Source organism: Lampetra planeri, chromosome 25 (assembly GCF_965212315.1).
Source record: "Lampetra planeri chromosome 25, kcLamPlan1.2.h2, whole genome shotgun sequence".
Classification (NCBI taxonomy): domain Eukaryota; kingdom Metazoa; phylum Chordata; class Hyperoartia; order Petromyzontiformes; family Petromyzontidae; genus Lampetra; species Lampetra planeri.
The window spans coordinates 9,585,090-9,599,071 of record NC_136131.1 but is presented as its reverse complement, the minus strand read 5'-3'; the positions used below and the strand labels follow the sequence as shown (position 1 = coordinate 9,599,071).

The following is a 13,982-nucleotide window of genomic DNA, read 5'->3' as shown; positions in this document are numbered from 1 at the left end:
CAGGGCTAAAAATAAAAATTAACTCGTTGACATGTCCGTTATGTTTAGGAAGGGCACGCTGGGCATGAGGTGACATTTCGGATGGATTCAGAACTTGACGAGCACGCTCTGAATCCCGGTGGCGTAGAGTGGTGGGCATGGGCCCTGGTGTATGAAATGGGACCCTATCCCGCTGCCCCACCATGTCCAATTTAACCTCTAGCCTGGGGCTACCTGCAATTGCCACACCCCCTGCACACTCAAGCAACGCTATTGCACTGGACGTACGGAGTCGTAGTCCGGTTCCATGAGCCTCTGTAATTAACGCTGAACCCCTGTGTAGCCTTCGTCTGACTGTGTATGAGCCATGCTGTTTTACTAGGGCACCCAGTGGCGTAGAATGGTTGGCACGGGCCCTGGTGCATATGCGAATGAAACCTCGGTAGAGAATATACAAATGAAAATATATTTTTTACAAGCACCATTCATTGCGTGTATGTTGAGCTTGAGAACCGGTATTGATCTTTACAAGCTATATAATTTAACTTCCAATGAATGCAGAGGTGGAGCGATCCGATCAACTCGTGTGCAGAAGTGGGGGTGGACTTGCATTGCGAGAGCTTGCGGGCTGATGATGACTTGGGGAGGCATCTGCACACCATTGCCATCAGCAGTGGATAGATCGTGGCTGATGATGGCAAGGGGGAGGCCTTCATCCAGCAGCGAATAGATGATGGTTGGTGGTGATGAGGATAACAGCAGCAGAATTATCCGACCGTTGCAGCTGTAGAAGTGGATACAAAGGTCAGGATCATTTATAAATTTCCACCTTGTTTCAAACGATATTGCACGTCGGATCGATGCCGTTGACAGATTGTGAAGCAGCCGTCATTTTGTGCGACCCCTTTTAATGACACTTTTCTGCCGCAGTGTCGCCCAGCCCGAAAAATTCGAAAGTTATTTTTGTGGAAACATTGAACCCATGCCACGTCATACCTGTGATGAGCGGGTGGATTGCCCCTTTTTTCCTCTCATAAGCTACGTGGTCCATTATTGCATGGGGTTGGCTGCTCAGATGATAGTCCATGTACTTATATTCTGCGATCCTCGAATTACCTCTACTATCCTTAAATAGAGATGCATTCACTTACAAATCATAGGCTTGCACAGAGACCCACAGACTCGCATAAGGTCAGCTGCTCACATAGTCTCTGTCTTCTTTCTCTGTTCTATTATTTGCCTCTTATCTACTCGCATTCACAATCTTCGGCATCACGTTCCACCACATTCTTCCATCTCACCCTCGGTCTCTCCTCCTCATGCCCTGCACGGCTGGCAATTTCCATAGTCCTCCTCGTTGCATCTTATTTGTCTCTTTTCAACACGTGCCCCTTCCATCTAATTCTGACTTCTCATCGTCTGGCAAATGTCACCCCTGCGGTTTTCACCGTTTTATTTTCTATTGCTCGTTAAACCAACACAGTTAAAGTAGGCAAAGAATTGTCGAGTTGCACAGCTCACGCTAGGTTTAATTGGGTCCACGCTTTCACACCCTCAGCACCCCTATTGTTTTATATTTAGAAAGTCAGGCGCATTACGAGCTGATCCGCTGATCCGCGTGTGATTGGTAAGCCTCAGCGTTGCCCCGGTTCGCGAATAAGTCTGTAAACATCCAAGCGCGTTCATTTTATAAACGGCTCACGCTCTCCGCCTGCACAGATGGCTCTTCCCGTGAATGTAGGTGGCTAACAAAGCCGTTTGGAATAAATGCGACGAATCAAATCGCCCTCTTATAAAATAAAATGGCCTCTCTCGTCTTTCCCACCGTCAACTCTTCTTTTTATCTGCACCGCCAACTTCACCAATGCCCCCCTCTCCCCCCCTGTTATGTGCATTGTGTATCCAGTTACCAGTACATTTACTCACTTATGTGTGTATATGAGGAATTATCTGGAAGTTGTAACCAACAAATTCTGCTCATATTTGGGCCAATCGACAGTCCATCATTCACCCTTTTGTCCGGGCCCAGTCGCTGATAAGGGATAATTTGGGGATAAGTACCTCCTGAAGTGGGTACATATATGTTCAACTATCTATGCTCGAGTGTAGCGAGAGCAACCTGACAGTGGTGACAATTTACCCGATTTATTTCTCATTTGTTTGGCAGGCTGAGTAACTCGGCAGTGCTGAAAAATTCACCCTCTCTGAGCACCTGCACACGCCTTCAGAGGAGCAAAATGCACGGTTAATTTGATCTTCAAATAGCATCGCACAATATTGGCGCGAAAAAGAGGCTTTTCACCGTAACTCAAATTTGCTGTGCATGGCGATAGAATTCGAAATAGCAAAGACCTTTAGCAAGGTCATTTCAGTGAAGTCAAGTGGGTTTGTTTACATAGCAACTTGACCATTCCCTCCCAAGTTCACTTTATAAAAAGCTCCCAACTGTTATGGCAGTGGTGGCGGGGGGCCAGCTTGATCATTTATTATGGCGAGCGACTTCATACATTTGGGAGAAGAGAAAACAATAATGGCCGTGATGGTGATGGAGAAGAGAGAGTGGATGGCAGCTGGCGCTACTGTAATTTTATACCAGCACTGCAGCGGTGCCTGAAGGCATCGCCAGTTACCTAAAATGTTTCCCATTGTGGACACAAACAAATGCTTTTTTTTTAAGTGCTTGGCGGTACGCAAACTGGCGGAGGTCTATGATGTTGGCTGGTCCATCGTGTTGGCTGATTGGTGCTAAAATTAGACGTGTGGATCTGCTAATGCATGCGGTGGCGGATGGAGCGTTGGCGCCCCGTGCTCTGAATCTGACGTCCCCAGTTCAATTCCTGGTCATGGATAACTGCCTTAGCGAGTGATATTAGAACCAGTCCTTGGCCTCTCTCACCCCTTCACCAATGCTCTTCCATCCTATGTATTTTTTGGAACGCTCTTCCTGATATTAGGAAATCCCTGGAGCTATGCACTTTTAAATTAAGTTTGAAGAAAAAAACGCACTGACCAGCGTGGTTAAGTTTGGCAAAAAAGCAACTGACCTACGCAGCATGAGTTGGCCTTTATCCATTTGGCGTTTTGACAGTGGCTGGGATTGAAATTCGCGTGGCATATTTGGCTCAACATCCTGCAGCGACGAATGGGTGTCATGAAATGTGGTTTTAATTTCATTATAATTTAATTAACAAGTCTCGTTTTTCCATTTCGACATTATTTGTATTGTGCTGAATTTGCCAACTTTTATTTGGTCATGTGAACTCCGACATTTGTTCTGCATTATTTAAATGAATGAAAGATATATAATATCATGGTCTTTTGAGACTCTATGCCTCTTTAAGGGTTGTACCTGGTCCAATATTATATTTTTAAGATAACGTCCAGGGGCTTTTAGCATTCATAACTTTGCACTTGACACGATTCCATTTACGTGTCGGCCAAAAACCAAAACAAAAAAACTCCTCCAGACCAGTAATGAAATTCAGTGCAACAATGATGTACTCAAACATTTACAACTGACCTTTGTTCACGCATTGTCTTCGAGTCACGGACAAACATATCCCCCGCCAAGTCGCACTCCTCTCTCTCCATTGTCACCCGCCTGCCTCAGTCAACAGTTGGAGGGGGGGGCGTCTCCCTCTCGAAAAACCAAACGGCAGCAACAAAAACCCCACACTGGCCGGGCCAAGTATTGCCCTTCACAATTCACTGCTCCCTCCCGCCACGGCAATGGTGGGACGACTCGCGTCGTGACATAGGATCGCTCGACGATTTAAAGAAGTGATTCCTGTTTTTTGTTTTGTCTCAACCTGCCTCGTTTGCATTGTTCATCATTCGCTCTTCTCTGCATTGGTGGAGTGGTTTGTTCACTTCTTATTCGGACTTGGTTAGCCTCAAATAATAATTGTGCCGGTTTAGCATTCGGGATTTGTCTGCGAGTTATTTCCCCATGTTGTTCGGCATGAAATACGAGCGACGTTTTCGCTCAATGTGCTGGGAGCTTTCAGTTATTCTACCCTGGAATGCCTCGCTGAGTCTTCAGTGGGAGTTTCTTGGTCACCTGTCCAAATACTAACAAGTTAAAACCTCGCTTGGCTTTCAAGGTCCCGATGCGATTTGGAACGCTGGTGTTCATTTGGTCGTTCCCTAAATCTGGCAAACTGTGGCTATCCGAGAACCTGTAAACAAATCTACGTAGATTATTAATGTCCAAATTGGATAGAGTACAAGGTCACCACTTCCCATGCGCCCCCCCCAAAAATGTGTTAGCCACCCCCGAAAAATATTTCCACTCACTCCCTGTTCTGACAAGTGACTCTGCCTGTTGAGCAAATTCCAGCGAACCTGACCGGGCTGTCAGTCATCTGGCACGAGGATAGCGCAGAGCTGTTGGCACGGCGTGGGTGGGTAGGGGTCTAGAGGTGGGGATACGAAGGTGGCAGTGAGCCACGGTGGCGTGACCATGCGATTTTAAACGCCTGTGCCCCCCCCCCCCGACTGCACGGTCAAATGTGGTCACGACTGCCACCACGCCACTTACGGCTGGATTTATTGGCCATGCCAACGTGAGCACCGTCCCAGCCCTGTGTGTGTGTGTCTGGATATAATGTAATTCTGGACGAATGCCTCCCCAGGTCAATGGGGTTGTTTGACCATTCTTCACCACGCTGGTCAGTGCGGGTTGGTGAAGTGGTGTAGCCCCAGCACTGGTTTCTGTTATCTCTTTTCGCTGGTGTTAACCATGTGTGTGTGCGTGTAGCGTGGGGAGCGGTAGTGCATTGTTTAGCGCGCTGCGCTACGAACCCAGAGATTTTGGTTCTATACCCAACCTTGCCTAACATTGGCGGCGAGTTATCAGAATTGGAGCGGGCCCTGCACTAGGTCGACTCGGCCTTAAAATTGAGTAGCTGTGTAAACAACTGCACTGGGAAGAGGGAGGCAGCCGTTCGCGGTGTTGGCAACACCACTCCCTCGACTGCCGTTCCGGCTTCAAATAGTGCTCTCACACAGCACTTACTTTCCAAAACAGTTCAAAGGCTACACGGGGGATCTTTTTAAATCCTTTATATTAAGTTCGCGTGCTTGCTTGCTTGCGTGCTTACGACCGTGCAAATCTTTCGGTCGTTTTTTAACTCACTTCCCGTGATCCAATCGAGCTGACATTTTCCACACAGACTCGTTGTGCGAGACAATTAATGTTCGTGAAAAATTCCCAAAATTTTACACTTTTTAGGCAAAATGTTTTTATTTTACATATATTCAAATAGAACTCATTCATGGCTTTGGCTGAACGTCACAGTGTAAGAGCCCAGAGCGTAACCCCTCCACAGGCCGTGGCGGAGTAGCGCAGTTGGTAGCGCCCTCGCTTCCCATGCCAAAGGTCGCGGGATCGATCCCCGCGTCCTCCACAGGCAAATATATTTTTAAATCCTTTATATTAACTGCGCTGCCACGCATATAAAGGATTTATAGTGAAAAACTTTGTTTTTACGGGTTATACTTATTATTTGTGTAATATAATAAACAGCTCTTTACCAATCCACTGCTGTATGTACGAAGTCCTCTCCGCTACATGTCAGTCAAGGCGGTTGTTTTACCATACATTGCTACTCTGGTCAGGACCGGTTCAGATATCACTCACCACTGGTGTTCGCCTTGGTTTGTGTGTGTGTGTATGTATATATTTTTCACTGTCAAGGTCTTTTGAGGCCAAGGTTAGAGAGAGCACTGGTTTCATTGCCACTGCGCATGGGGCCATGGCGCCAAAACAAAGTTACACATTCATCACACAAAAAAACTCATTATACGCTGCTGTGGAGGATTAAGAATAATAATAAAAAATATATAATGTGTACGGCCCTTTGTCAATCTAGTGCTGGATGGAGGTCTCCCCATACCACGTCAGTCATGGGGGGTTAGGGGGGCGTTCGTTTGATCATGTTTCACCACGCTGGTCACTGCACGTTGGAGAAGTTGGGTGGGTGGTCGGTCCTCCCCTATCTGTTCGGATATCGCTCACCACTGATGTTAGCCGTGCCACAGCAAAAGGGGGGATTAGCGGTGATGGGTCGCGTGTTTATCGCTTCGGGTGCAAGCCAGCCTTGTCAGTTGTATGAACTTCCTTCGCACCGCACGTACGTAGCCAGCCGTGCCAGTCGGAGGTGTGCGGGAAATCGGAGGTGCGCTCACGTTACCTCTCCACGCTGGCCGCTTCTACGCAAGTCACGAAGCTTCAATTAAAGCCCGTTTCCTTCGTGTTTTGTCGGTGGTCGTGGACAGCGGTGTGGGGGCGGTGTTCGGATTGTGGCCCTTCAGCCCGAGGGACACTGGTTTCAGTGGGGTGGGGGGGGGTGCCCAGTAACCTTGGCAGTTGTGGCTCTGTTTGGTAGGTGCGTGCGAGACACAATAATACTGCGCATCCTGCCTGGGGTTAAAAGGGAGATGTCGTCTTTAGCAGGAAGTGACACACGCTTGGGGTTTATTGCCAAGGCTCATTCGCTTGGGACAATAACACGGACTGTGCGGGTGGGCAGGTAGCGGTGGTGGTGGGGGATGTAGATTTGTGATTATTTTTAAGAGAGCGATTTGGTCTGGTGAAATTAATAGGGTTGTTTTGTGCTTTGCCATACCCCGTTGTGGCCGTGAGTTTTCTCCAGGCGCTGCAGGTTTCTTCCGTGTGCAGCATACTCGTTTATATAATTTAAAGGCGTCCTAATCGTATTTATATTTATAGAATGCCTTCGCTGAACTCGCTTGACATGGCTTACGATGCAGGACCCTTCGAGCAAAAGTGCCTTGAGATTAATCCGGAATGTCATTAATTTGCAGCATTTTCAATCCACTTCTGGATAATGGCTACCTCGACAATCGTGGGGGTTGTTTGACCATACTTAGCGAGCTGGTCTGTGGGTTGGTGAAGGAGAGGGCGGGAGGCGGTGATCGGGGGACGGCGACCAGAATCAAACTTATGTCGCCAGGTTCATAGTGCAGCGCTTGGTCCACTACGCCAACACTCGCCCCACCTCTCATTTGTATATGCATTAAAATTGGAGCTTGTTAAGTGACAATGGAAGATCAGAGCTCGTGAGGTTGCTTTAGTTAAGAACATTCTAGACGTGGTTATCGGGTCAAACAGCGCCGCGGGTGAAGGGAGGCAAACGTGTTTTTTTTAAGCATAACTATGTTTTGCTTGTGTCTTGCAATGCAACTATTATTCAATTTGATATCAATGCTTACACTAGTGATGCACGCTGCAGCACCACCAGCGTCTACGATGCATGCAGGTTGCACGCGAGTGCATCCTTTTAGGACAATAGAAGCAATGACAGCCGAGCAAGCAACGGAGAAAGAATGCTGGAGACAGACAACAGACGTGACTTGAGAACAACATCGAGGCAAACGCTGAAGGTTACTGTGGCACGTGTGACGTTTGACGTCATTGCCTTGGCCAGCAGGGCGAATAGTTTTTACTCCCGGTTTTTTTTCTGTGCTGTGTTTTTTGGCAGCCCCCTTTGATCAGTTTGGCCGCTTTTCTAGAGGGGGCACTTTGCCTAATCGAAAAACACAGCTTTTCGCAAAGGTTTCGTTCCGTCTTGGCTCATCCTTTACGAGAACTAGTGCGTCCCAACCTGTTTCAGGCAGACCAGATGGACAGCGCTGGTGCGCATTGACACTTAGAATCTCGGTTGGAAAGCGTAACAAGAACAAAACAACTACAATTGATTATTGAATGGGATCATCATAATTTGTCAAATCTCCAGAAAGGTTGGGTATTGCTGGATGCCCTGCATTCGCACCCCACGCGCCATCGCCTTAATATCCCATTACCTCATCTGCCTGCCAGGGGCTTGTATCTTTTAAATCTCGGTTACACCCTCGTTCATATGTAAGGTGTACAAGCAAGTTCTGGTTCACGTGATTTCTATTCTTTACATCCCCTTTGTCAAGCCACGAGAGAATGAACGCTTACTCCACACCTTGTCATTCTTGGGGGTTGTTTGACCACACATTGCTCCGTTGGTCGGTGCGTGTTGATGAAGAGGTCTGAACTGTAACTGGTTCGGTTATCAGCCTCTGCTAATGTTGGCTGTGGCCAGCATTTGAACTGGGGTCAACCGGGTTCAGAGTGTAGTGAACTAACCACTGCAGACGGGGCTCAGTAGTGTGAACTGATGTGTGTAGCTGTGTAAGGCTCGCACACCTTTCGGAAGCTGTGCGCGTGTACACTGTCAGGGCAACTCTGGTAAGTAAGGTTAAAATTCAACCAGGGTACAATATTTTTACCGACTTATTTTTGTGTGCGCTTCACGTAATGGGTGATAGAGAACACAGTGCACCGTATAAACCGTACTCCATGCCAAGACCACACCGACGGTCTTAACGTCGTCAAAGTGGGGACCGCCCTGACATCCATTCTCCCACGTCTCTGCTCTCTGCCTGCACCGATCCGCACCGACCACCGCCGTGAAATGTGCTCGCATAACCCCATATGACCGGCACTTGTGTGTGGAGGCCCTTGTCCAGTAATTGATTGATAAAGTGCCATGAATATATATTAGCATTAAAAACAATCACCTTTTTGTCTTACTTAATAAGATTTTTTCATTTCATGAGAAAAAAAACAAATTCCATCGGGAGGGAACTCGGCTGAGACCCATCAAGCTCTGCACTTGAGAACGTAGTTTAATTTAATCTCGTGTGAGCTGCTGCCAAAGTACATGCACGGGACCTACGCGATGCTGGCTCTGTTGACCCCTGACGGACACGGCCATTTCTGGATCTGCATGGGCTACCTGTCAGACCAGACGTGCACGTGTGTCAATTTGTTTGCAGAGATCCCCTCCCCGGATAACAAGTGTCGCAGTTTGGCTACTTTCCCGCACCTCCGTGTAGCCACGGTTGGCTACGTATGGCGCGAAAGATGTTCAACATACAAACGTAACCTTTACGAGGTGGTTGGGGCATGCGCTCTTAATGAGCTCCTATTAAGCTTGACACAGTGCACAGAGGTGTGGTTTGGCCAGAAACCAGCCCGGCCACCTTTGTCTTTCTCGTGCTGGTTGCACACCGCACCAGGTACTCATTTAAGGCTCATTTTGAACTCGGTGAGGGCTCAGGATCACTTCAAAAAATCACAAGCTCAGGCCAGGAACATCGATGGCTGGGTTCCTAGCGCAGTACGCTAACCACTAAGCCACCACTCACAAACGCGCACAAAATATAAATATCCCCCATATAGCTCTTATCAGACAGTTGGGCAAAGTACTGTTAGCGAGCACTTCTTAAGGCCTCGCGTGGCGGCACGGACGGATGGTGTGGCTGAAACCAGATATTCATTTAAGGCTAATTCGACTTGGTGAAGGCCCAGGAACGGAACGGATAATGACACTTGATCTTCTGGCCATGAATTGAACCCAGGTCACCGAAATTGCAGAGCAGTGGGCGAGCTAAATACACGCGCAAACGAGTTCACGCTTGCAAAGGAGTTTATCCTTGTCTCTCAAGTTCTCACCTGGATTAACAAAACATAATTAATCTACTTAAACTGACCACGCACACAAACTCCTCCGCACCGTATACACACCCTACATTCCACCACCACCACTCTCATGTCAGCCATGGCTGGGAATCCAACCCATATAACCTGGGTTCGGAGTGCGTTGCTATAGAGTATTGTGGGTACAAGCATATCTCATTAACGGAACTCTCACTGTCCATGAATAAATAAGCAGAATCAATATATCAGTACATAAGCAATCCGATGATCTATAAAGCTCTTTTTCACTGATGTCCAGTAGGGGCGGATCGGAAACAATATGGCCTGTCGGACCTATTGGCTTTCCAGACCAAAGTTACCCATCAGTATTTTGTTTAGGCAAACAAACTCTGAACCGGTTTCGACATGCTGAGTTGCATCAGCAAAGTCGGGCAGTAACTATCACCCTCATAGCTTTAACAGACTGTTTTGGGGCAAGTGCTGTTAGCAGGCACCTATGAAGGCCGGCACGGCAGATGAAGTGGTGTGGCCAGAAACACGCCCGGGCCACCTTAGTCGCCCCAGTGGCCATGTTTACACATTGCAGCGGGCACAGTCCTAATTTAAGAATGAGTCGCCCTAGGGGGGGGGAGGCCCAGGACCGGTTCAGATAATCGTCACTGGTGTTGGCCGTTAACTGGGATCGAACTCGGGTCGCCGTGTTTCTCGCGCAGCGTGCCGCCAACTGCACGACGGCTCCCTCGCGCGCACAGACACACGATTGTGTGCGTGTCTGTTACCACAAACGCGTGCGTCACTAGTGTTGCTCACGAGGGGGCTTTGTGACATTTCCACCACTTCCTGTGCCGCGAAAGGGAGAAAAAAAGCGAGATGGGCTTCACTGTAAGCGGCGCGACCTTAACGTGACCTTGTATCTCCCTTGCGGTGGCGAGACACACCCCCCCTTGCTGCTCGCTCGCCGGCTGTTGCTGCTGCAGCTCTGGCTGGGTTGGTTGGAAGGGTTTATAACATTATATATAATAAAGAGGGGTGCGTTAAGTACATATATAAGGTGAAAACATTTCAGAGGATTGTGCAAAAACGCAAGCTTGCCTATGTGGTCTCCCATGTCTAGTTTCCACTCAGACGCGGTGATCAATTAGCCCGTGATGATTTCGTGCGTCTGAATTGATGAATTGGCCCGATTCTGGGGTCAAGATTCAACTCTAGAATTGTCTTTTTTTACATGATGGTGGTGGGTTGTTGTTGGCACCTTGTTGTTGCTTGAGGGTCACATGAACTAACTAGAGATGATTCGGGCCTCTTCATCGATTCGCTGAATTCTCACGATTTGCAGTCACTTCGACTGTAAAATAGATTTGTTTTTTACTCAACTATAAAAAAACTTTTTCTTTTACCAGGTAAGGCCAACTGAGCTATAGCATTTTTTTGTAGAAGTGACCTGGTTATCACAAAGGGACAGCTCAACGAAGTGGCTTATTATCGCGTGGAAATTGATAGCAGCCAAATACTCTGAACGCGTGACGTTGATTCTAAATGTGGAGGGAAAAACCAGAGGACCCGGAGAAAAATCCACGACCACGGGGAGAGAGACGCGCAAACTCCAAATATACAGCATACAGCAGGTGTCAGTCAGGATCAAACCCACAAGCTCCTGTATACCTGGCCAACGAGGTAACATCTCGACAGCGTCGGGTTAAAGCTCGTGCCTCTTGCGGCTACAGGGGTCACACAATGCTAATTACGTACGACATAAATGGTCTGAAGACATATGCTTCACACGCACGATTTGACGCATATATAGTGAGTGTAAGAATCGATTTTTAAATCAATTGAAATGTATGCGTCGTTAAACCCATAGTAGGATTATTGTTGTTTGTATTTGGTTGTATTTTATGCGATATTCAGGCAGCTGATTGGCATTCCGTGTGTCTCAATAATGTATGTATGTTGAACTACTTTCGCGCACCATATGTATAGCCAACCGTGCTAATAACCTCATTTTTTTCAAGGCTCTGTTTGCTGTTTAATAAAAAAAATCTCAAAGTCGCTACCCTGACAATACTTACTCATGCCGCTGCTTAGCAGAAGGGCTTCTCTGAGAGGCAGCTTTAGAGAACCCCTCCAGAGGATGTCTTGGAAAAATTGGTCGTACTCGCACTTTACCCCAGCGTACGAGACCCGCCGATAAACTAGCTCTTAATGTTAATAAGAAGCTCTTAATGTTGGTGGGTGGACAGAGGCAGAGAGTTGTAATAAACTTGCAGCGTTGTTTCAACTGCCACACCCCCGGGATAATCAAATCGAACTGGTGAACTGGATTGCAAGTCCAGTGTCCTCATCTCTAATCGTTTTTGGCTGTGCAAGAATGGAATCTGCAATAAGGCTGAGACACCATTACAGCACAATCTGTTTGATCTGTTCTCCGTGCTCGACATTGTTATCTGGCCACAGTGATAAGAATCTGGCTGCTGCGGGGTGAGTTTGCAGTTCTCGACGGTGTTTTTCTTTTTGTTTCCTTGCAACTGTGTGTGGCCGTAGTTGTTTGGAGGGTCAGAAACCCGGGCCACCACTGTCGTTTGGAATTCACCCCGGATACATTCACGTGTTGAGTTTTCCACAGTTATTTAGTACGCATTGTTTTGACAAACACAGGCTTGGCCACTGGCCGCCCATCCACTCCCCCCCCCATGGCACTCCTCGTTTGCACTGCACCACCACGCGCGTTACCAAGGTGCTCTGCCACACCGCACCAGCTTCACGCGGTGACGCCCTGGGCTTATAATTACAAACCGCCGCGGTCACAGGAGTTGCATGTCAATCCACTGCTGGATGAGGGCCCCCCCCCCCCCACGACGGCTTTGTTTGACCATAGTTCGCCACACCGGCCAGAGCTGGTTGGAGAGTGCGGGAAGCATGGGTGCCGGTGCGTGGAATTGCAGTACAACAAGTGGGTTTGTCTGCACCATCCTCTGCTAATCATGCCTCGTGGCCCCACGACAGCCGGCAGTAAACCGGTCTTGCACGGCGTTGGTCGACAAAGGAGAGTTAAACCAGCAGTGGTCTGAATGTGAAAATGCATTTATTCAACGCATTCATAAAAAAACGTCTATATTGTTATCCCGTTCCAGAGGAGGATACGTTTTTGAAAGGACGTTTGCATTTTTATTCGTTAAATGGACTTGCCAAAGAACACCTTTTTAAGACGAATGTACAGCACTTCAATAGGAACAAATGTGAAAATTGGAAACCCAGAAATTGTCGTGTTAAACGTGTCGGTACTGGTGACGATACATTTATCAGAGATACACCCGCAAGCCCAGGGGTGGGAAAAGGGGCAGTTTCCATTCAACGCCGCCATTCCAAACAATGTTTTTTTAAATAACAAAAGCATGTTATTCATTTGATTATAATAAATATGAATGTTTCTATATTTCATACATTGAGTCAGCGATTCGAGTTTCATTTGAAATAAAAACCAAGTTATGCAAACTTATTTCAGACTTGGTACTCGTGATAGGAGAATTACCTTTTGCCGGGCGCACCCCTTGCACTGAACGGAGCTTTACTTTGGTTGGGACACACCACACGCGCGACGGACCCCGTCCGATCAGAGCCACGCGTGACCAGTCGCAGACGCTCGTAATCGCGACTCTATTTTAAAAACGACCTTTTTCCTCCTCCACCTTCCGACCCACCCGCCCACCCCCCCTTCCACCGCCTCCCAAGCAGGGTGAACTCTGAGCGGCGGAAGGAGAAATCTCGCGACGCTGCGCGATGTCGGCGCAGCAACGAGACGGAGGTGTTCTACGAGCTCGCCAACGAGCTGCCTCTCCCCCACAGCGTCACCTCGCACCTCGACAAGGCCTCCATCATGCGGCTCGCCATCAGCTACCTGCGTATGCGCAAACTGTTGCACAACGGTGAGAGACGGTGCCGCCGTGACCTCCGACCCCGCCCCTACCCCACCCCCACCACGCTCTTCCGGCCGTTGATTGTGTCTGCGTGTTGAGGACTTCCTCACAATTCTGGAAATTCGCCTGATGAAGCTGGTTGTAATCACCAGCGAAATATCGTACTCCATTTGTAAATGTTGTGAGTTTACTCTCCAGCACACCCAAGTAAATAGTTGGCACGTTTTGTTTACGTGACAAATCTTACTATTTGCCTGCATATTTATGCGATCTAACCGTAAAACCTTTATGGTGGATAATATTGGTCGCGAAAGCCTATGTGTTAAACTATGTTCAACTTCTTTCGCGCCGTACGTAGCTAACGGTGCTAATCGGAGGTGCGGGGAAGGACAACAAACTAAACACAAAAGCAGTTCTAAATAAATTAGTTTTCAATCTGGTTTTAAAGGTGCATAGCTCCAGTGGCTTCCTAATATAGGAAGGAAGAGCATTCCAGTGCTTTAATGTGAAAATCGTGGTGGTTGAATGAGGGTGGTGGTGAAAGTGGTGATGCTGATTGCAGAGAGGTGGTGGCGATGCTGGTGGTGGTCATG

At 47.9% G+C, this 13,982-nt stretch overlaps 1 protein-coding gene across 1 annotated transcript in view; it reads left to right on the top strand.

The window, feature by feature from the left end:
* The window catches only part of LOC144727435 (hypoxia-inducible factor 1-alpha-like), a 43,027-nt gene that overhangs the window by 6,436 nt on the left and 22,609 nt on the right, over positions 1-13,982 (top strand). Inside the window, 1 exon segment of the mRNA XM_078606262.1 lies at positions 13,208-13,398. Coding sequence (XP_078462388.1) covers positions 13,208-13,398 — 191 coding nt within the window.